General features: G+C 39.5%; 1 protein-coding gene across 2 annotated transcripts in view; it reads left to right on the forward strand.

The window, feature by feature from the left end:
- ASXL3 (ASXL transcriptional regulator 3) overlaps nucleotides 1–24,454 on the forward strand; it is a 180,430-nt gene that overhangs the window by 80,223 nt on the left and 75,753 nt on the right. For both annotated transcript variants that reach the window (XM_043558560.1, XM_043558561.1), the window contains 3 exons: nucleotides 4,624–4,745; nucleotides 15,984–16,101; nucleotides 17,060–17,179. In XM_043558560.1, coding sequence (XP_043414495.1) covers nucleotides 4,624–4,745; nucleotides 15,984–16,101; nucleotides 17,060–17,179 — 360 coding nt within the window. The remainder of the gene's footprint in view (nucleotides 1–4,623; nucleotides 4,746–15,983; nucleotides 16,102–17,059; nucleotides 17,180–24,454) is intronic.

Raw genomic sequence — 24,454 nt, forward strand, 5'->3', positions numbered from 1 at the left:
AGAGAGACAAAGTCAAGGTGGCATTCTGTTTTCTCCCTTCTTTAGGTCTCGGTTTAAAGGTCAAAGCCCTCCTGTATCCTTTTCAGTGGATTAGTAATTACATTGTGGGGAGAATGTCCTATACCTTCTCTCTGTCACGCAGCTTTAAAAATAGGAGCTCTAACCCATATTTTCTATTCAATTTCATTTTCAAGTTGAATGGTGAATGACAAAGGGGAGAGAGGAGGTCAGCATGGAGACTCTAGAGTCAGAAATCCAGTCTTGCTGGCCAGTCACCAGTTTCTCTAGCCTTCAGGACTGTTTCATGATGAGCTGTAATCCTCCCTTTCTCTTTGCTCCTGAGCCTTCTAAGTAGAATATTTTGAATGAGGGCTTTGGGAATGTGTGTGTTAGTGAGACTGGAAGTGGTTGACAAACAAATACTGATAATCTCATTACCTGTTTGAATTTAAAGCCAGCAGATGAGCATTTAAGTATGTCTTTGGCTTTGCCTATTTTTGGCAGCCAAGCAAATTGTAGACAGAAATAATACTTCTGTACCTTTTAAAAAAATGTCTTCTTGTCTTTGGTTTTTCCACCTATGGGAAGGGCAGGCAGTCTTGGAGGGTTTTGAGGTATAAATCCTGACATTCATTTTGTGATCATGCCAGTGAAGTTAGGGGGAAAAAATCTGCATTCGTTTTTGAATACCAAGAACATATCACTTTCTAAGCTGCATGTCAGTGTTTGATATTTATTGGATAAAACATCTGCCCTAATTCTTCAGTTTCCTGGTTTCTGTTATAATTTCACATAAAAGGGATTTCCCCTGGTCCTTCCTTTAACATTAGTTTTTCTTTGGCTTGTATTTCATAGGCCAGACTCAGTCCCTTATATAAATATTCAGGCAACTGTTTAAAATGAGCCCTGTATTATTTATTTATCACATCTGTTATTAAGAAAGCTGCAAGAATTAAATAAAAGTGAAAACCGTGTGTTTTGTCAGAATATGAATCTGCGTGAACCTCCACAATCCAGCTACTTAGTGGGTATTTTTCGATTCAGCCACCCTCACCAGATACATGGCAGAAGAATGAATAAAATCCTCATATGCGTGTGCTAAGGGTCTATTTTTGTCAGTGCACACATATACACACACAGCACACACAGGCACGTACACACCACACATGCAGGTGCATTGTTTGGAGCTTATGGATACACTGCATTGGGCATTTTAGTCTTTCCTGTCTTTGTTCATTTTATTCTTGATGTTTTTCCTTAAAAATAAGGTATTTGGTTTTTTTAACCCAAAGGAACACTCACTTAGAGATTTTATTTTCTATTTTATTTACTTAAAAAAAAATTTTTTTTAATGTTTATTCATTTTTTCAGAGACAAAGCTTGAGCAGGGGAGGGTCAGAAAGAGAGAGGGAGACACAGAATCTGGAGCAGGCTCCAGGCTCTGAGCTGTCAGCATAGGGCCCAAAGTGGGGCTCAAACTCACGGACCGTGAGATCATGACCTGAGCTGATGCTTAACCGACTGAGCCACCCAGGTGCCCCCTTGTATTTACTTTTTTAAAGATTCTATAATTATGTTACTAGAAATAAATAATTAGGGGAAAAATGGTTTTGTCCCAGGAGATAGGAGCAAGTTCCAAAAGAGGGGATCAGGGAGGAAATAAACTATATAGGAAGGAGTCCTCATGATGCTTCTCTCGAGTGTAGGATGGACTGGAAGATAGAGCAAAATAGAATTTAGTGGAAGGAAAATGAGTCATTTTGAGAAAAAAAACTTCATAGGATTCCTTGATGCTGTTTCGTTTTATCGCCCTGCCCTCCATCTGAAATTCTGGGCTCTAAGTTGAGCAGAATCTTCCTTTTGGAAGCACAAAATACACGTGAATCACTATTGACATAGTGCAGTAGTGAATTTAAATCCAACAATGCAATATATTTTCTGATACTGAAATAGGTATCATGACATTCAGTGACTTCCTAGGTCAGAGAGAAATAGAGTGAGTTGTAAGGTACCTGTCATCCTCAGGAAGGAGAGCTGTGTACTGCTTATTGCTGCAGTCAGAAGAATATGAGGGGAATAGCAGGCTTCAATTACATATGTACTAATTCGGTATTTGTCATTTAAAAAAAATTAAAAATTTTTATTGGGAGGGACAGAGAGAGAGGGAGAGAGAGAATTCCAAGCAGGCTGCATGCTCAGTGTAGAGCTGCATGTGGGGCTCGATCCTATGACCGAGAGATCATGACCTGAGCTGAAATCAAGAGTTGGACACTTAATCAACTGAGCCACCCAGGTGCCCCAGCATTTGTCATTTTTTGATTCTGCTTCACTGGAGTTTACCTTTGAAAGACTTAGGAATAAAAGTACTTCCTAATAAGCACATTGGTAAATTTGTGTAGATGTTCAATATGCAGAAGCATTCTCCCGTTTTCCATAAATTCCCTAAAATCCATAGACTGCGTTTTGTTCTCCTTTTTAACTAATCAGTAAGTTTCCATTTGTCTAGGTGGAAATACTACTCTAAGAACGTGAAGTAATAAGACGCATTTGTTAATGCCCACTTTGCTTGTGGCTCTGCTTTGAGGCCCGTGCAGTTGGCATCATTTGGCCTGTTGGCCACATTCCTCTCAGTTCCCGGTTTGTTACACTTCATAGAGACCTCAGAACATCGAAAAGACCATGTGTATAATCACTATAAAAGTCAATTTATCTTTGGAATGTAAACCGATGATTGATTTCTAATCTTTCTTGAGTAAGATTTGGCAGTCTGTTAAGATTTAAGTGATCATTTCAGGGAGAAAAACCTAGGAGCCATAGTTCATGCAAGCAGTGTTATAAAATGTTTCTTAACTACAACGTTTAGAGTGTTTTAAGGAAAAATGTCATATGGTATCACCTGATCTTTAATTCAGGGGCTTCTCTGACTCCATCCATGGGCAAATCCTTTTGCGTCTTCAACCCTAGTACTCTCTGAGCCGTTCGCTCTCATGTTTTTTCATGTCGGTGACTAAATGACTTGATCTCCCTGCCCTTATTAACTTCCTGTTACAGCACTTTCAACAGGATGCAACTAAATTAAACTTCTTTAGACACTAAGTTTTTGCATCAGTTGTGGGGCTTTGAGGCCGAATATTTTAAGTGGGAAACTATGGGTCTGGCCCAGGCTCCCATCTCTGCTATTTTGTTGGCTGTGATACTATTGACAAGTAGTTGAGCCTCTCTAAGCTCTAGTTTTCTCTCTCAAAAACAGAGACAATGCCTTTCCATCTTGCAAGGAAGCAGCAAGGAAGTGGCAAGGGTGAAATGAGATCACATATGTAAAGTGCTTGGCATTAATAACTAACAATTATTTCATGGTCCAAAACTCGTTCATTTTGTTTTAGTAATCAGTACCTTGATTAATTTCTGTATTAAAAAAAAACTTGACTAATTCTTTTTTTTCCTAACATTCTCTTTCATGAACCACATTTTTAATTTCTAGGCAGCATGTGCTTGAGTCTATCTAAAGCAGCTTTAGTGTTCTCAACACTATGCACGTGCATATGCTTCCATTTTTGACTAGAACAATTTTTACTCCTCCACCTGCCTCTAGAGCTCAGGTCAGAATCCTCTCAAGTTACTGTTCCTTGGAAATTTTCTTGGATTAATGTTAACCCTGGTGCCCTTAAAAAGTCATATTTTGAGCTTTTCCAATATGTTCTCAAGTTATTTTTTTCCATCTAACTTCCTCTTGCCTCCTGCCTTTGACATATGCCTCCATTCTGCCACTAATTACAGTGCTTCCTTACTTTGATTTTCCAAATAACTCTTTCCCCTCTGTTGTGCATAGAAAAGGGCCGGCGTCCGTGCTGCTGCCGAAGTTACTCAGTGGTTGACCTTTTCTCTCAGGTGGAAGGTTTGAGGACTGAAGAAGAGTTCTAGCTATAATCCAGGCATCATAGAGAAGAAAGTGAATGTGGGCCTTTGTCACCCATGACAGCAAGACATTGGCTCTTCTGCAGCCTTTTTGAAGAAAATGTCCTCTGTAGAATAGGTGACAGGAAAGCTTGACTCTGGTACAAGTGGGCAGATTATGTGGTAATCTAAAGAGGGCACGGTTTCCTTGAACACAGTTGTCTTAAATTGACATCCAGAATCTCGGATTTTATTTTTCCTTCTCCATGGTAGATGTCTTGGCCCATAGGAGAAGGTAAACGTGTCACAGTAGGCCGTAGAGTCTGTAGAAGGAGGGCTGGTAAATTGAAGAACAACATGGAGGTTGGTAGATTTGAAACCGTTTCGTTAATTTACATTGTTTCTTCAAAAGTACAATGCATTGCCCAAGTCTTGAGGCACATGTTATGTTTTTCTTTTTTATGTCCACACAACAGCCCCATGACATAGAAATTATCATCAATTAGCGGGTAAGGAAACGGAGGTGTAGAGAGGTTACATGAAACTGTGGCCACACAGTTATTAACCGATCTCTTCTCTCAAATCTAGATGCTCTTCTTTTTACTGTGCTATTTGGCTTTATTTTAGGTATCCATTCTCAATTGGAGAGAAGCTCCAAGTGAGTTAATTACAGTGGGTATAAAAAAAGGAATTCAAATTAGTAATATCATTATCTCTCTGTGTCTCTAGTTTGTGCAAAGCAGGTAACTGATGAAGCATCTTCCACTCGAGATTCAAGTCTTGCCAACACAGCAGTGCAGAGCAAGTTAGTGTCTTCCTTTCAACAACACACCAAAAAGGCTCTTAAACAGGTAAGAGAGCTGGCATTTGTTCTTTGTTCTACCTTCTTAAGGTGTTATGTGGAGAAAGCAAAGTAGATAAGAACACAGCAATCAGAAAGCAACAGACGTGTCCTACGTTCAACCACTTCCATAATATTCTAACACTAATTTTACTCTGTGCTGAAAACTAGGAGAGGCTTGGCTGAGAACTTTGATGTAAAAAAGAAGAGGGAAAATGTCCTTGGAATCATAAAAACTTATACTAAGATTTTCTTGAGTAAGGTTTATAGTAAACATACTGGGTTCATAAATGCATTGCATATGTTGAGAATAATGCCTCTGTGGTCTCATGTCTAACTGATAGCTGATGTAAAAAAATAAATAGATAATTTCTTTCTTGTTACTGAGATGCATTAAGTTACAAATAAGAAAAACAGTAATTGTGGCTTACTTTGAGCAAGAATGTCCATCAGTGAGTGTTTGGTTAATTTTGCAGTATCATCTTGATATTACATAAGCAGTCTTGAATTCTGCATCCTTGCCCTGAGATGGTGATGGGAGGGAATGGTTGTAAGATTGGCCTCCAGGCTTTGAGATACCCTGGCTTGAATTCTTGCAACTCTCGGCAAGACACTTTTCTTCCCTGAATCTCGACTTTCTTCTCTAGAAAATGTGGAAAATAATAGTACCTTTCACATGGGAATGACCTGAGGATTAAGTGAGGTGAGAAGTTGAAAGCACATGGTATAACGAGTGACCCGTTATAGTCACTCAGTAAATGTTAGCTATTGCTGCCACACTGGCAGATTCTGAATCGTGTGTGCAAGAGGAGAGGAGATGCTGTGGTTAGATGGGGACATTGCAGGATGGTAATACTGTCAATAAGTGGAAAGCTTATGTATGTGGCTGTTCATGTGAAAATTCATGGCTTTCCCTTGTTTAACTGCTTTCCTCTTACATATTTTATTTTGATCCTTTTTTTTTTTCTTTTTTTTGAGAGGGAGAGAGAGCCTGAGCAGGGCAGAGGGAGAGAGAGAGAGAGAGAGAGAGAGACAGAGCATGAACAGGGGAGGAGCAGAGAGAGAGGGAGACACAGAATCGGAAGCAGGCTCCAGGCTCTGAGCTGCCAGCACAGATCCCGACGCGGGGCTAAAACTCACGGACCGTGAGATCATGACCTGAGCTGAAGTCGGACGCCCAACTGACTGAGCCACCCAGGCACCCCGAGAAATCATGTTTTTTAAATAAAGTTAATTTTTTTTAAGTCTCACTAACCAGTAAAGTTCTTAATAGTCATATGCCATCTCCTAGACTTAGAATGTCTCCATGTACCTTCTCCTCTACTTCAAACAAGGACACTTAGGAAAGAAACTCACCATTTTTATACTGACTTAAAATTACTTTTCTATTCTCTACTAATTATCGAAATTGCAGTATTTCCTTTCATTGGTATTGTATTTAAGGTAATTAGTGTTGCATCAAATAATCTTTGGTGAGCTTGCCATTTCTGTCTTGTGAAATGTTTTAAATCAAAGAACAAAATTGAATTCAGTGTTGAGATCCCTTTTTAATTGACGAAATAAAGGATGGATGACAGGGAAGTCTGGGAAAAGGCTCATTCAGGCGGCAAATAGGATGCAAATAATAAAATACTAACCGGGATAGAACAAAGGATGCAAAGCTGGATACTGGTATTTGTAGCACTTAAGAAACATAGATACAATCGTAAATGAAAGTCATACTTTTGAAGGGCAGTGATTTAAAAACTATGTACACTATGAAACATCCCTGTATATGAATGTAAAGATAGAGATTCAAATCCATGTATTGTTATGTCTCATTATTTTTTACTTTCTTCATTTAGGCTTCATATTACTGGAACATGTTTCATATTACTGGAACATGTTTTGCCATTACTAAAACATTTTTTAACTTTGAGTTAGTGTTTTTGTTTTGCTGTAGAGCATGTGCTCATGGGAACTGCCACTTGCTTGCTTGGGATTTAAGCCTTGTTTTAAGAAACCTGTCCTGTAAGCTTCTTCATGTCCTAGAAGAGTACTAATTTCTTAAGATTTCATATTATATAACCAAATAGCAAATTAGCTACAGTGAGAATATGGCACAATATGTAAAAGATATGCTAATGTTAGATTAATAATCAAATTCATATTGGAAATACATTTAGAAAAAAGCTGTTCTTGCAGAATTTTGCCCAGATTCCCTGTAATTGCTGAATTTCTTAAGACAGCATTTCAAAAATTGACTGAACATGAAGCATTTTAAATTGTAGCAGCCTCAGCAAATTTGCAGCTTTCTTTTCTTTTGGATAGTTGGATGGCTATGACCAAATAGAATTCGCTCTAAGTGTATGTATGTGTATGTATATATATATGTGTTTTCTCTACTTGTGAATATGTTCTTGTGTGTATAAATGCATGTATAAGTCACAATCTCATGAATGCAGGGCCAGCTGAATGACCCTAATAATAATTACATTAGCTGATATTTACTTCTCTGAATTCTAGACATTATGCTCTGCATTTTATATATACTATGTCATTGAATCCTTATAGAAATCCTTTAATGTGTGTACTAGTATTCCCAGTTTTCAAATGAGGAAAATAAGGCCCAGAGACTTTAGCTAACTTGCCCACAATTGTCCAGCTAGTGAGTTTGGGAGATGATATTTGAACCCAGAATCATAGTTTTAGATTCTTCCCTCTTAACGAATACTGCCTTTTAGCATATGGTATGTAGTATGTAGTATGATATCCAAGGACATTTACATTCTTCAGTATTTGTACAATGTAAGGAAAGCAAGACAGCAAAGTCATTAATATTATTTTCGAACACAGACTGCTTATGCTCAGCGTCAACACTTATAATGGTAGACACTCAACTATATCAAATATATAGCTCTTTTTTTACTAGAAGTATATTCTGAGTCAGTAGGACTCTAGTAATATAAGTGTATATTGGCCCATGTAGAATCTTAGAAAGAAGTAGGTGGAAAAAAAGAAAACAAAACCCAGTAGCTTTGTAAGAGTAAATGTAGCAAAAAATAATAATAATAATTTAAAATAAGCCTTCATGCAAACTAAGCCAGACATGATTTCTCAGATCTGAGGCCCTGTCTCCGCCCCCACCCCCACCCCCACCCCCACCTGAAGCATGTTGCCATAGAGAGTGGCTCTGGTACTTCGCAGCACTCCGGATTGCAGTGTAATTATAGGCTGGACGATAGGGAGGCTAGAATGTCCCTTGCCTGTTGATACAGAATATTGTCATTGCTCCTAAATATTTGGGTCCCTTTTACTTTCTAATCATCAAAATGTTAGTTAGCATCATATGTTAGATACAATTACCTGAATAATATATTGTCATCTCAGTAGATTATTTTTTTCTGAATAAGCATATTCCAAATAAAACATAGTCAGAAGCCTCTGGAGAGTAGCAGATTGCTGATTATTACCTTGTTCCCTGTCTTCTTTCCACCTTTTTTTTTTTTAGTTGTAATGATCTTAAAAAGTATGAAATGATTAGATTTTGAATTTTAAAGAAGGATAATTAAGAGAGATTAAATTTTGGAAGTTTTTAAACAGCAGAATCAAATGTAACATTAAGGAAGGATGAGTCTGTTATGGGATGTAACATGGTGGAGAGTAGAACCTTTCTATGCTGTTGCTGTTGTTTTATTTGAGTTCCTTCATTATTTAGGGTGGTAGAATTTTTTCATAAAGTGGCAGTTTTAGGCAGTTTTTCCCTCTTCATATCACAAAGCAGATATGGTCTTGGTATTTTGCTTTAGCTTTATATGTTTGACCACTACTGTGAAATTCCAAAGGTTATGTTGCATGATGGCAGTTTCTGAACATGGGCGTTGACATTTATCATACTAGCAACAATGCAAGTTGGTGGTGCCTGACACAGCCAGCTGTTTTGTATGTGTGTATTTCTAATTATTTTAGCATTCACAGCATGTGGTATTTTCACATTTTTCAGTAAAGGACTTATTGCATTCAGTGCATTCTTAAGTTACATTGTTAGTGTTGTTTCTCTATTAAAATAAAGCAGGCATTACTGGTTTATGCAAATTCCAAGTGAGCGCAGAGCCTGTGATTTTAGGTTTTATTTTATTTTTCATTAGAGTAAAAACGAGAACCATTCAGGTTTTTTTAGAGTTATCTGACAAGCCTTTCTGTTTACAAAATGAAATGTTTATTTAAAGGCTTTTTTGGGGTCTCTTTCTACAAGAGAATATCACAATACATCTCTAGAGAAAAGGATGCTCAGTCAGCATCTTTTGATTTCTTTCCTTTTGCTTAAAGCCAGAATTGTAATTGATGTATGATAGGATCTTTACTTTTCCCTGACTGGTTTAGCTCTGTTATGTTTGTTTCCTGTTATGTTTTCCTTTAGAACTTACTTTAGAAAGTGAGTTCATTTCCAAGTTGAAGCCTGTTTTTTGTTTTTTGTTTTTTTCCATACTGAATAGTACCTGGAAGTATTAAACTTGGTTGGTGCCATGTACTCTGTGTAGCTTGGGTGTGTTGGACATTATATACGTGGACAGCTGAGAGGTACATTCCTTCATAGTAGACTCATTTACACTTGCCATCTTCTTGTGTTTTGATAACGTGTGTTCCTGGCTTTAAAATTACAGGGTTTAAACTTGTTCAATGAGATATTCCATTAGCATTTCAAAGTATAGCTAAGACTTGATTAGTTGGAAGTACCTCAATGATATCATCCCCCTAAAATGAATCAAGACTAATACGTTAAGACATTACATAATGTCAGTGTCAAAATAATGCAATGTTATAGATTGATCAACAGGGCTGCCTCTAGCTAATTGAGACCTTTGGTGTGAAGTAGAAAAAGGCACCTTTTGTAATTTATCACAACAAAATAAAATCTCCCTTTTAGGGTACCCTTGTGAAGAACAAACCTCCCACCACCATCTAAAGTGACTCTCCTAGTGTCATTTTCTTAATCTATTATGTGGCTTTCTATTGTCCAGGCTTTGGGATATCCAAATTTAGATAATGATAAACTAAGTTACATTTAACTTCTGTTATATTTGTAGCAGAGTATAAAACAGGAATTTTCTTGTTCTTCTGGAATTTTAGCTAAAGCTCAAAACTGAGGACAATGGGATACACGTATACCTGTTGTAAAGAGAGGTGCCAGACACAACCTCAAAGGACTTAGTGAAAGAAGCCTAGACGGCCCTTGATCATGGATCAATAGTTGATATAAAAAAATAGCTCAAGATTTATTTGGAGGAGTATTAACCAAGGAGATTTTATTAAAGTGTATAGAGCTCTGCTACATCCTCTCTCTTGGTGAAAGGAGGCACAGTCTAAGTGAGAGAAAGACTCGGACAGAAACATTCATGAAGGATGGGATTTTATATGTATGTATGTATATATGTATGTATATGTATGTATGTGTATATACATATATATGTATATATGTATACATATATATATATTTCTCATTTATATTTTATATGTTTATTTTTATTTGTATTCACACACCTACATATATACATATGTACATATACACTTTTATATGTGTGTGTATATGTATGTGTGTGTGTGTGTGTGTGTATATATATACATATATAGTTATAACTAGATGATAAGTACATAGGTAACGTTATCTATATAACTAGATAATGTATGCCATCCAAATCTAGCAGTTGGCCTCCTGCCTCCCCAAAGATTGTAATTCTGTGACTGTGGTAATACTGGATGAGACAACTTTGACCTATTATTCGCCTCCTTTTCAACTGCCAATCCTGGGGAGCCCAGAAATAGAGGAAGAAAATGGAGGAAGAGTAAAATCAGGAATCTGTTAACTAACGTAGTTTTTGACCCGAAGCATTGGTGTGATCTGGGAGAGCAGAAAGAAGGCTTTATAGTCAAACTCATGTTTTTAAGCCTGAAAAATGAGACTGTGTAAATACTTGAAGATGACCCGAAAAGCTGTATGTTGTATGTAAAGTATTGTCCAGAAATGGAAAAGGGAAATTGGTCAGAACATATGTGAAGGCAACATTAGGAGAATAAAGTTATTTCTTGATTGTTCCATGCCAATCTCTGCCTTTTGAATAAACCAGTAATATAATTTACAGAGAAATAGATGAGAGCTTTTCTATTTTTATTAAAATTATTTTTATGAGTTTTTTATTTATACCTAGTAAATATTTACTGAGCACCTAGTGTAGCCCATATCATCTTCTAGTCACTGGGAATATGTTAGTGAACAAAAAAAAAGATGAAAATCCTTGTCTTTCATAGAGTCTGTATTCTAGGTTGGGGAAGAGAAGAGAAAATGACATTACACAGTATAATATACTTTCCATGGGAGGAGAATAAGGCATAGTGGATGTTGGGGATGGAGAATATGGTGGGAAATGCAGTGTAAGAGTTTGTGACCTGAATGTTTGTGTTACCCACATTTCATAAATTGAAATCTTCAATTTGATGGTATTTGAAGATGAGGTCTTTGGAAGTGTTTAGGCCAATAGGGCCGTGCCCTCCTAAACGCGGTTAGTGTTCTTACAAAAGAGACCCTACCACAGTTCCCTAGCCCCTGTCTGCCTCGAGAGGATACAAAGAGAAGCCCATAGTCTAAAGGAGGGGCCCTCACAGGTTCACACTGGCACTGTGATCTCAGGCTTCCAGCCTCCAGACTGTGTAGAATGAATTTCTGTTGTTTACAGGTTACCCAGTTTGTGTTATCTTGTTCTAGCAGCCCAGATGGGCAAAGGCAATGAGTAGACTCAAGTATATGAGGAAATGAACCATTCAGATGCCTGAAGGAAGAGCGTACATGCACAGAAAAGAATTCATGCAGAGGCTCTGAGGCAGAAGTGTTACTGGAGTGTTAAAGGACCCTTCCCTAAAGGGCTCAAAATGCTCAGAACTACTGGGAAGCTTGTCTAAGGTGTGGGGTGCAAGGTACTGCATGCAGTGGAGCCTTATAGATGTATGCCGAAGAAGTGTGTAAAGACAGAGTGCACTTATTTCTTGGAAGACACCCAGTGCTCTCTCTTTGCGAGGCCTCTTTCACATCTCCAGTGCACAAGTACCAGTGTGGTCACTGTAGGCTGTGGGAAGAGACTGGGGTTGTACAGCTGCCTTTGCTTTGGCCATAAATCCCCTGTTCCTAATAAACCCTTGGCAATCATTTCGGGGAATTCTTTTCCATTTCTGTAATCTTCCTAGTCTTTTTTTCCAGCTACCCTGGCTATTTATTCCTTGAACCGCCAAAGAATTTTCCTGATAGGGGTCTCAATACTGTTTTTTAAACTGATTGGAGATTCTGCCATCTTCACGTGGCTGGTTCTTCTTGTCATTTGGATTTCCTCTCAACTGTCACCCCCCAAGAGGTTTTCCTTCCCACCCCAGTTATTCTCCCTCATCATCCTGGCATAATTTTCTTAGTACTTGTGTGTGTGTGTAAAACTATGATGTTTATTTTCTGTGATTCCTTGTCAGTCTTTTGCTAAAATGTGAAATAATGAAGACAAAAATGTTTTTGTCTTATTCATTGCTATGGATCATCAGTGTGTATCCTGGACTACAACGGTAAGTCCTCAAAAAATGCATTCATTACAGAATGACTAAATTAGATAGATATAATTAACATTTATTGAATATTTACTATGTGCTACAAATAGCGTTAAATATTGTTCTGTGATTTTGTATTTAAAACATCTTACCAACACTATTGTCTCTGTTTTATAGGGACATTTTGCCCAAGTAATTTACCCAGCCTTACTCAGCTGGTTAGTTAATTCTTTCTCTGCCTCTACAACCTTGCCCTTACCCAGTGCACCACACAGTCAGTAAGATGGCTCCGCGCCAGTCCCTGTTCCTCTACAGATCCTCACATTATAAGCCCTCTGCTGGGCAATGGTTAGACTCATTTATCTGGTGAGGTGAGGAGCATTGGGATTGGTGCGTAGTAGGTCTCGAAGGTTGGTGCCCTCAGCCCGAGTTTAGCTCAGTCATCTTTGTTTTGTCTGGTACACTGTTTAAAAACAGGAAGACTCACCTAAAAATCTAGTTGTGTCGCATCTGTTGAGTACTTACTGCCTCTTCCAATGGGATATGTGCTTTCCCACTCACTTCCACGTCCCACTGTCATTGTCTCACCCCAGCCGATGTGCTCCAAAAACGTACTGCACATTTTTCAAGGGATTGTGAGGAGACACGCAGCATATGTGTGAGTGGTGGATGTGCCCGCTGTTGCGGAAATAGAGTTATGTAACCAAACAACCCATGAACGACTAGCTTCGTTACTTGCTGGACGAACACCCTACAACAAGAAAACAGGGATCACTATTAATACAGGAACCATTGTACTACAGCCAGCCTCATGGACATGACCAGTGCCAGAGTTTTCTTGTTTGGAGCCCACACGATCCCAAATCCCTCACTTAGCACGGTTTGCCTCTACCTCCATCCACATTTTGATCTGCTTGGGAGGTGTCCTTAGTGTCCAGAGTCAAATAAATCCTGCTTTCTGGGAAGTGAATTGGAATCTGCAAGTTAGCCTAAAGTGACCATGAATCTAGTAAATGTGATCAAGATGCTCCTTCTAATAACTGAACTGTGGTACTCCTTGAGTTTGCCTCATAGCCTGCTGCTTCACTGCTGTGACTGGCCTCACAGTAAACAAAGACTCCCCAATTTTTGTTTATCTGCCCGTAGAAATGTTACTTGGGGTCAAATATAATGCATGTTTTTCAGAAGTAAAACAGGAAAGTGTGCATATTTTATTTTATTTTATTTTATTTTTTCAACGTTTATTTATTTTTGGGACAGAGAGAGACAGAGCATGAATGGGGGAGGGGCAGAGAGAGAGGGAGACACAGAATCAGAAACAGGCTCCAGGCTCTGAGCCATCAGCCCAGAGCCCGATGCGGGGCTCGAACTCACGGACCGCGAGATCGTGACCTGGTTGAAGTCGGACGCTTAACCGACTGCGCCACCCAGGCGCCCCAAGTGTGCATATTTTAAATACACTTAAAAATAATTTTTTTAATTGGGGGACATTTAGTTTTGGTCACCGAGAGACGTTGTTTCATTTCAGTATTTAAAAATACTGTGTTAAGAAATATTCATTCAAATTTCTGTGTACGTATTTATTTTAAAAAATCATTGAAATGGTCTCAATACTGATTAGTATTCCTTTATCCCTACCGTGGCTGCACCTTGACGCTCTGGGTGGTGCTGGAATGGCCGGTGGTGGTGGTTCTCTTCCTCCTGCCTCCCCCTCCCCCTCCCCCTCTCCCTCCTCCTCCTCCTCCTCCTCCTCCTCCTCCTCCATCTCTGTCATGTGTGCTATCTGTCCAGCTGCTAATTTTTCTATAGTAGAGTCCTCTCAGGACAAAATGTTTATTACTTTAGTTATTATCTACCAAAAATGCTATGAAAAGACATGGCATCTTTAACTTTATGATTCCAGTTTCTAGGTAGCACCTGTGTTTAATTTTTTTTTCTTAAGCAGTATTTTCAAATATATACCTATCCACCCTAACATAAAATGAATATTTTTTAAAATACTCACTTGGATTGTGAAGAGAAATAGTCGAAATCTATGATGTATAGACTCCTAAAAATTAATCATTCTTTGTACACAGGTTATTGTTTTGTGAAGTCTTACGTAGTAGGCAAAAATGGTCTTAATTGTAATTCGAGGCACTGTGTTGCCTCATTCTGTTTTGTTATTGGATTGATAGGTTAATGTCTATAAAGGGCTTTGAGCTTTTACACCAGGCTATAGACATTTATGCAGTTATGTACACCTTGATGAAAAAAAGAGTAGTAAATGTCCTAAATATTTTATGGTACACAGGTTCTCATTAAATATATTATTGACAGCAAGCGAAAGGTGAGGAGGAGGGCATTTTATTCGGGTTTGATCTCTTGTCCCCACATGGTGCCTGGTATTTGACAAAAGCTCAGGAGATGTAGGAATTGAAGGGAAGTTGCTTGTGTTACTAATAGCCAACAGTATCATTTGTAATAGACTCCCCCAGCCACTCGCTTTGCCATCTGGTTCTAAATCTCATCCGAATCTGCTTTCTCTCATTTAAGTGGTGTTTAATTTTTCACTTCTGTAATTATTTGATTGCTAAATCTTATGCTCTACAAGTTGGACATTCAACTAATACCCTTTGCAAATACAGTGACATTGTTTCTGACAGCAGGGGATATATAGTCGGTGCAGTATTTTAGGAGGTTGTGACAACTTCTGGTCGAAGAACATTAATCAAGTAACTGAGTTGTTATAAAATTGGTAGAAATGACACAGAAGCCAGGAATAAAAATGTTTGAGACTGTCTGTGGTCAGCCTTTTAACCTTTTGAGGAATTTTAGCCTCCCTGTAACTGGGAATTTAATGTCTCTTCAGTTTCGTGTGCTGAATACCCTTTTTATTACAGGTAATTTTCTGTGTAAAGCGATCCACTGGATAAGCTGTATTTCAGAACTTTTAAATGTCTTTTATTACATTATCATCGCTGTGGTTGATTCATTTATGAAACACAAAGCACTCCCATTTGGAGAGATTTATTCTCGTATCAATTTTTTTTTTCCTGGATTTGCCAGAACGCCGTCATGTTCGTGTTCTGAAGGTTAATGCCCAAAGTCAAGCAGACAGAAGCCGAGTGCTGCAAGGTTTCCAAGATTAGGACTGATTCCCTTCACAGAAATAAATGATTCCTGCCATGTTCAGTGATTTTGTGCAGCGCTCCCCACGGCTGAGTGAGTGCATCAATACTGTAGTCCTTACCTGCTGTACATACTGATGACACTCGGTGTTAACTTGATTGACTGAGCAGTGCACTGGAGAGGACGCACCTGCAAGAGAAGTGCAGACACATATATTTTTATCCTGGTCTTGAAACATTTATTTTACATTTATTTTACTTGGGAGCCATGGCTTCAAGTTCCATGGGCTCCCAAGCCACGCTGCCGAGGTAGAACAAACCTTTAAGTGCTGCTTTGTTTTCAGAATTATACCCCAAAACGCTCTCAGGTCGATACCCTTTGCCAAAGCCTGATTTTATGCTTTTGAGGGAAAATGACATGAAAATGACATTAAGGATCAGGATAAATTAGTGACTCTGTGGAATTTAAGTCTCTTAAGAGGTGGTATCTAATGGTGGGCAAATGGACCGTTTAATTCAATCATGAGAAATCATTTTGGCTATATTTTTATGTTATATTTTATTATCATGTTTTGTAGGCTTTGAGGCAGCAGCAGAAAAGAAGAAATGGAGTCTCAATGATGGTAAACAAGACTGTTCCTCGTGTTGTTTTGACACCATTAAAGGTGTCTGATGAGCAGTCGGATTCGCCTTCAGGTAAAGAGCTCAAATATTGTATGCTTGGCCAGTTTCTGCCCGAAGGAGACTTCCTCACTGCGAGAGATGTCACAGATTTGCTCTGCAACTGAATAATATTTCTACTTGAGGTTTCATTTTAATTTTTTTATACTTTTGACTCTTTCAGTGATTCAAAACTAACAGGGCATTTTGTTCCTAAGAAAATAAAAGGCACCAGCTCGTTCATCATCAAAGGACTTCATTTGCTGATGTCAATAGGTGTAAGAAAATGTGTGGGACTGCTAGGTGGATTTTTTTGTTGTGGCTTTGGCTTTTGTTTGAATGTTGAACTTTAATGGTGGACCCCATGCTGGTGTGTAATGCCATCAAAAGCAGTTCTTCCGTGAGTGTGAATTTGTTTTTCAGTCTTCTGCAAAATCGGGCATCCTTTATTAGTTTCTGTGTTCTGGGAACATTCTTCTCACCTCAGCGCAGCCCTGACCTTTTCTTCTAATTTACCTTCTGTCACTTTATCAGCTATGTACCATTCTATTTATTATAGATTGATGTGTGTATTTTCTGTTCCTGTTACAGCATAAAGTTATTTCTAGAGGTTTGCTCTCTCCTTCTCTTCAAGCCTCTCTTCTGCCTTCATGTTTCCGTCTCTGTCTTGCATGGTCTCTAAATGGTATAGTATTGTTGAAGCTTATTCGTGTGTTTTTACAAAAGATCTGAGTGTTTCTTTTAAAAGCTATCAGATCAGAGAACGTGTTTTTGACTCCACTATTAGGCCATCTGTTCCTGCTTTTTGTTCTGTTTGATTGATTTATTGGGCTTTTCTCTTTATATCCAGTAGAGGAATCAGATTGTGGCCAAAGGTAGTGAATTAACTTATAGAAAAGGAGATTATATCTATGGTTTTTGAAACAATTTTAGATTTTTCTTTTCAAGGACAGCAAGAGGAAGATAATGACATAATAACTATTTCCTTTTTTAGGCTCTGAATCTAAAAATGGTGAAGCAGACAGTTCAGATAAAGAAATGAAACATGGGCAAAAATCTCCCACTGGAAAACAAACAAGTCAGCACTTAAAACGATTAAAAAAGTCTGGTTTGGGTGAGTGTTCAATAGCCTATGACATTTCACGTTTTAGAGATTTGTATCTTTTTCAGTGAAATTACAGAAAATTCTTAGGGCATTTTTTTAATGGATAAACAAGGAAACTTAAAATTCTATCTAGTTTATTTAAACCAAAAAAGATACTAAATAAGAAAATACAATTCCAACAGACTGGTCTTAAGTGTATTGCTGAATCTGCACACGATATTATTGGGTGAAGCAGAGGCTAAAGGTTGGAGATTTAAAACGATCTGTGTATTCAAGAAATTATCTGCCAAGTCATGATTTTATCTCCTATGCCATGTTTTGTTCCTGCAGCCAGGTTTCAGTTTATTGGAATATACTGTATTGGGGGAAAAAGGCAACTTTTTGTAAAGAGTTCATTGAACCATAGAGGACATTGTCAGTGGGGTCCTGCTGCAGTAAAACTGCTCTGCCTCGCTTGTCATCTGTGCTGCTTGAAATATTCAGCAGCGCCTGTCGGAAAAACAGTGTAAAACTGCCGACAAGTGTGGGAGACACAGTCCCTGGGTCCTGAGACTCAGCACCGGGTTTTCCTCTGCAGATTTCCTTCCTGATAACTTTCACCAGGAATTCAACAGCAGCATTCAGGGAAAACGTAATATGAGAGTGAAAAAGATGAAAAAAAAAAAACACATCTGGGGCTGAACATTGTAATTCTCTACCGAATCTGCCTTGTTGGATGTCTGGACCTAATGGCTTCTTTCTTTCAGTTATTTCACCTCTGAGCAAGGGTAACGATGATGACCTGGATCATTGTAATGTTTTGTGAAATGGTTGGTAGAAACTACAAAGTTACTGACCTGAACTTTTTTATTGGTTCTGCCACTTACTTTCTTGGCAACTTAGGGTAATTCTTATTTGCAGTTCATGTGTTTATAGAATTCAAGCAAGTGTTTAACTTTATAACTTGATTCTATATTTACATATAGAATAAAGTTCAGGTTAGTAACTTTGTAGGAAAGGTTTATTGATCTGGGTTTATTGATTGCCTATCAATCATATATACCAGGAATTTTGCTAAATCCTGGGAGCTTGCTTGCTTGCTTTCTTGCTTGCTTGCTTTCTTTCTTTCTTTCTTTCTTTCTTTTTAACTTTTTAAAGTAATCTCTCCGCCCAACATGGGGCTCAAACTCATGACCCCAAGATCAAGAGTCTCATGCTCTACCAACTGAGCCAGCCTGGCACCCTGTTGCTTTCAATAAAAAGTCTTTGAATAGGATTTATATATCTTTAGATAAGATCTCTTTGGGGAAGCAGAATTTATTTTTGTTTTACATTCTTGGCATGTAGTATAATTACCTCTTTTGCATTATTTCCAAGGCTAAATAATTTTATAATTTTTGTGTAGCCCCAATGCATGAATATGTGTTTGTGTATAACCTCAGTTACATATATACTGATGGGCTTTTTTTTGTTTTGTTTTGTTTTCTAGTCTTTTGGGTGTTGTAAAGTTTGTAATTTAATAGAAGTAGTTTCTAAAATAGGAAACTATACCGGGAGAGTGACATGTAAAGAATGTACTAAAAAAAAAGTCATGTTATTGTATCGTAAGTAATTTAAAAGTCAGTGACCTTCAGTTAAAAATGGCCTGCTACCAACCTCAGTAAAGCCAATGCCATATCATGAGTTTAAGAAAATTCAAGGCACAGGGGCCACCCTATTTAATTACTTAGCTAACTTCAGTACTGGAAGTCAAGTGGAGTGTGTATCACCTCAAGTGGAGAGGTGATCAGGATCCTGTCAGGTGTTCAGGTCTTTAGTCAGGATCTCTTGTATTCTGGCTATTGTTACCTAGAAGCCCTACATGGCAGTAAACATCTTACATGTTAAAAATTGTGTTGTCAGAATATTTCAGCTGGCTTGCTAGCAAATTAAAAAGGTGATAAAGAAGACCACCGAGTTCTTTTTAACCTTTTTTTTAAGACTGCAAAGTAGTAGAATAATGAAGCTACATCATTGAAAGAATGTAGAAGTGAAATAATGTTCACTGCCCATATTTAATGCCATGGTCTAGGTATTTTGACAGAAGTTATCTCATTCAATACTGCCTTCAGTTATGTACAGTGGAATTATGTTCATTTTTCAGCTGAAGAAGCTGAGGCCCCAAGGGTTAAGGAGGCTTCCCGTAAATGACATGGCTAAGATAAAAGCCAAGACATAGCTAACTCCAGAGTCTAAACCGTTATGTTGCGTATCTGAATGTCAAATCATCTAGCCTGTACTCTGGACTTGACCATTATGTTGGGTATCTGAATATCAAATCATCTAGCCCGTACTCTGGACTTGACCATTATGTTGGCTATCTATGTCAAATCATCTAGCCCATGCCCTGGACCTGTAGGCCCCACTGAGGAGCAGCAGGACACTCTGTGACAGGATGAGTCTGCTGTCAGTGTTCAAATGCAGCTACACTAGTTACACATGAAGCGAAAGCTAGCCACTCTTAAGACATCCTGGCTGATCCTGTAAAATCAAGCAGATGGAGGAAGAAGATAGCACTTAAAATTAAGTCAATTAAGGTAAAAAACTGTCAAAAATAAGCTGATTACAGGGAAAGAAAGGTGACTGATGACTAACCAGCAAACAGGGTTAAATAGCTTATCCTGTGCAAGTGAAGTCAGCAGTGCTATGAAGCCTCCTGTAAAATAAACAGTGAAAAAATGTAAATGAAATAAAAGAAAGAGCCTTAATGTAACCATTTCTAGACAATGACCCACGTCTTTTTAAGAAAGTAATGTTTTGGGGGCGCCTAGGTGGCTCAGTCAGTTGTCGATTAAGTGTCTGGCTTTGGCTCAGGTCATGATCTCACAGTTCATGAATTCAAGCCCGGCATCGGGCTCTGCCCTGACACCATGGAGCCTGCTTGGGACTCTTCCTCTCCCTCTCTCTCTGCCCCTTCCCAGCTCTCATGCATGCTGGCTCTCCCTCAAAATAAATAAAAACTTTACAAAATATTTTTGATGTTCTGTGACTTTAGGAATCTTACAGAGTAAAAAATTCTCCATGCTGTGAAGCATTTTAGAATCAGGATGGTATTGAATAGTTCTTCAGGCATATTTATTTGTATTTTGCTCTTCCCTCTTTGCCGCTAAGTTGTTAATTCCTTGGGAATAGGGACCTTCATGTCTGTCTTTGAGGTCCTCACACACCCATTATATGCCTCTGGTTTAGCAGGTGCTGGATAAGGTTTGAGTGGATTATTTATAAGTAGCTGAATGGGTTTGTAAGTTTGGATGAATGAGGCATCCTACAGGCTTCAGCATACTTACATATCCTTCAATAAAAATGGTCCTGTGCTCCTGGGGTTCCGGTCATTCTTGTAGAGTTGCAGAACCAGTGCAAGGAAAGATGAACCCAGCCAACACCCAGGAGCCAGCCAGACAGGAAGAGCGTTTTCCCCATCAGAGCTAGACCTCTAATTCATACAGTTTTAGACATTTAGTTTTAACTATCTTTGCCTTCTCTAGGTGGCAGTAAATGTATAAAACTCCTGTTGCTATCATTCTGAATTAAAACAAATGGTGTAAGTCTGTTCTAACTTAAAGTAAATCCAGTCCAAATCCACTCTCAATTGTCATCCTTATCGTGAGATTTCCTTAGCAGGATACACAGTTCTTCTGATTGTCCCCTAGGTGCTTCCTTTTGCTGTCTAGCAATTACTTAACTAGTCAAACTACAAGATAGTCACCCTATTCAGGTATAGATGTCTCCGGGGTCTTGGAAGCTCATGCATGTAGCCCGGGGCACAAGGGATTCTGGTGTGCTTCCCTGAGGACAGGGCAGTAAGAAAGCACCATAGACCTCTGTCAGGTCCCTTCATATGCCAGTTTCCCTGGAGAGGGTTAGGAGCCCACAATAAAAAATAATTGAGCTTTAGTATCCCCCAGTCATTCTAGTTCTTCTGATGGTGAGGTTGAAGCTTTTTTGTTTTAAATGGTTTTTTTTTTTTAGTGTTTGTTTTTGAGGGAGAGCATGCGTAAGCAAGCAGGGAAAGGGCAGAGAGGGAGGGAGACAGAGAATCCAAAGCAGGCTCCAGGCTGTCAGCACAGCACCCAATGGCAGGGCGTGAACTCATGAACGGTGACATCATGACCTGAACTGAAGTCAGATGCTCAAACCAACTGAGCCACCCAGGCACCCCAGTGTTCCCAGTGTTGAAACTTTTATGAGAAATTTATCATGGGGCACCCAGTGGCTCAGTCAGTTAAATGTCTGACTCTTGATTTGGGCTCAGGTCATGACCTCACAGTTGGGAGATCAATCCCCACTTCAAGCTCTTGCTGACAGCACAGAGCCTGCTTGGGATTCATTCATTCTCTCTCTCTCTCTCTCTCTCTCTCTCTCTCTCTCTCTTTCCCTCCCCCCCCCCCCCGCCTCTTTCTGTTTCTCTCATGCACTCTCTCTCAGAATAAATAAGTAAACTTAAAAGAAATGCATCACTCAGAATGGGAGGCCATTACTTGGGACTTAGGGTTTTTTTTGTCTTCTCTTGGTTATTTTTTGTTCTTGACTGTGGTTATGTATGGAAATTTTGAGAATATTTCCCTGAGTATCTCTCTGATGGAGTGGATACGATAACATGGTGAGTTGGAACAGGTGGAAAAAATATTGGCACTTTGTCTAGGCCTTTGTCTTCTTCGCTGTGTTGGGAGAGCCTGTGTTTCCTGCTCCCGGGAGTAATGGCTTCATTAAGAAGAGGTCCTATACTTCTCAGGGCCTGGTGCTTTAGGAGATGTTTCTGGTGTATGCTATGTTCTGTGGTTGGGCTGCTCTTTCTCTGAGGTCAGTCCTTTGGAGAACGTCTCCTTGCCTGCAGTGGGCAGTGTTTGGACCTTATCCAGAATGTGCCACATCTTAACTAGGTGTGTTCTGGTCTGCTTGTTAAGAGGCCTAATCTGTTGCCACTAGAGCTGAAGCTTTACAGCAGTCTGTGGTGAGCAGGCTTGGTAGGAGTTTGTGCTGCTCTTCTGGGCGAGGAACCTGCTGCTCTGTGTCTCACACTCATTTGCCCTAGTAAAGAAGCACCTGCAGAGTGCAGGGGGACAGGGCTTGGTTTAAGTGGCTCTGGCCTCCACTGTGGGTGCTGGGCTGGTCGCTATCGTTCGGTCATGCCGATGGGCAGGGGAGAAGAATGGCAGCAGCCCTCTCCATTGTCCCCAGTGAGTTCACACCCGCCACTGTCTGAAAAGTCCTCACAGGAGAGCAGACGGTCTCCCCTCGTGAGTCCCAGCAACCTGAGACATTTGTGTCAGGGCCGTCTGCTCGCTTAGCAGCACAGTAAACCCATGTTTTATCAGACCTGCTGGTGAGTTTCAAAACTCCGAACTTTAGGGATCCAGCGTGGCTCAGACCGTGCTGGTCCTCTGGGGGAAGGTCATGCCACTGCGGAGCTGATGCTGGTTTATCCTAGAAGGGCAGTCGCACCAACACGCAGGAGCTTGGAGTTCAGAGGAAAGCACAGCAAAAAGCCCGAGTCCAGCTTAGCCACCCTCAGCAGGTATCACTATGCCTGTGCCAATGAATGGGGCAGCACGATGGTGCCTGCCAGTTCTTTTGTCCCCTGTGTGGCAATGCCACCTCTCCCAGATGCACTCCAAGAAGGGGAAACATCTCGACCAGTGTGTCCCAGGGGATCCTCAGACCGCATCATCTACTCCTGGGCTTCTGCCTGCCTTCTCCACAGAAGCACTGCAGTGCCTGCTGGCTCCATACCATCCATGGTGCAGAACTCTGAAGCTCCAGTCTTGGAGCTCTGCTGGTTGTAAACACTGAAGATAATCAGCCCCTCTCATTTTCCAGTCAGTGGCATTGGAGAAGAGTTTTCCTTGTGTGAGCCCCTGTGCGATGCTCCCTCTGTCTTTTTCTCTGTCTCCTCTCTCCGTGATCAGGGCTCCCTCCTCTCCGCAGTACCCATGATCCCTTTCTCCCCCAAATCACATCTCCTCACCACCTACCCTCCACCATGTGGCCTCTTCTCTCCTCTTGGTCATGCAGCTTGTTCTGTAGGTCCTTAGACAGATTTCCTGGGTGTTCAGAATGATCCAGTTATTTATCTAAAAGTGTTCAAGTTACGAGGCAAGCATAGAGTCCTCCTACTACTCTGGCCTCTTAACTCGAATTCTAGAGGCTGAAAGTCTGAGATCAGGGTGCCAGCAGAGTCGGGTGAAGGACCTCTTCTAACTCAGATTTCTCTTATCCTCACCTGGTGGAAGAAGGTGATTTTACATTGCTTAATGTGTATCTGCAGCCAGAGATCATCTTAGGAAAACTGTATTAACCATTTTAATTAAAAGTGCTAAATTTAATTAATTTTAGCTGAATAATAAAAAGAACAGAAATAAAACCAGAAAAACAAAATTGCTAAACATTGCCACAAGATACGTTCATTTCTACAAGTTGTCTCCAAAGATATTAAACCATGAAAAACTGATTTTTTTGATTACTCGTTATAATTTTGGACAATATAGTATAAAGGACAGGGGAATAATTATAGTCCCTCCTACCCCATATTTTTGTTAGTTTTATTATTTTTAAACATCAACATTGTTAACATTTATATTCTGTTTTTTAACAATAATCCCCATAGTTTTTTAATGTCAGTACTATATTTTAATAGATTCAGCGCTAGTTGATAGACTTTTTTATACAATTGCCTCATTTGTGAAGTTTACATTGAATCACATTGTAGATGATTAGCTTTTGTCCTCTGATAATTTCTCTCCATCCCCTCTACCTTACACTGACTCTTTGAACGGCTGTTTTTATTCTCTGTGCTCTTTTAGAATCATTCCTCTCTTATTTCTTTGCGACAATAAAGAACTCTTTCATTTTGAACTTTTTGTATTTCTTTGGGCAGTGCCTCTTCTAACGAAAGACCCTGGTCTGCTTCTTGCATGTGCCTCTTCCCTCTGGGTTAGTGTTATGTCTGTGTCTCTGTGCATTTTATGCATAAGTTCTCTGTGGGTTCCCTTCTTCGAAATAGGAGTCTTCAAGCCAACAGACTACCCATTGATCAACTGCTCCAGTCAGCAGCCTTTACTCAGATTGGTGGTCTTTGAACTCCCCTTGGGCAAAATAATAGAGAATTTCCCTGACCCGATTGGATGTATTTCCCCATGATTTTTATCATGCGGCCAGCCTAGTGTCTTTGTGTATGTCATAGACTCTCACTTTGGCAGTTTGGCGGCTGATGCTTCTCATCCCTCCTTCTCCAGACTGCAGCTACTTTATAGTCTCTAGTGTCCAGGA

This window comes from Prionailurus bengalensis, chromosome D3, assembly GCF_016509475.1.
Source record: "Prionailurus bengalensis isolate Pbe53 chromosome D3, Fcat_Pben_1.1_paternal_pri, whole genome shotgun sequence".
Lineage (NCBI taxonomy): Eukaryota > Metazoa > Chordata > Mammalia > Carnivora > Felidae > Prionailurus > Prionailurus bengalensis.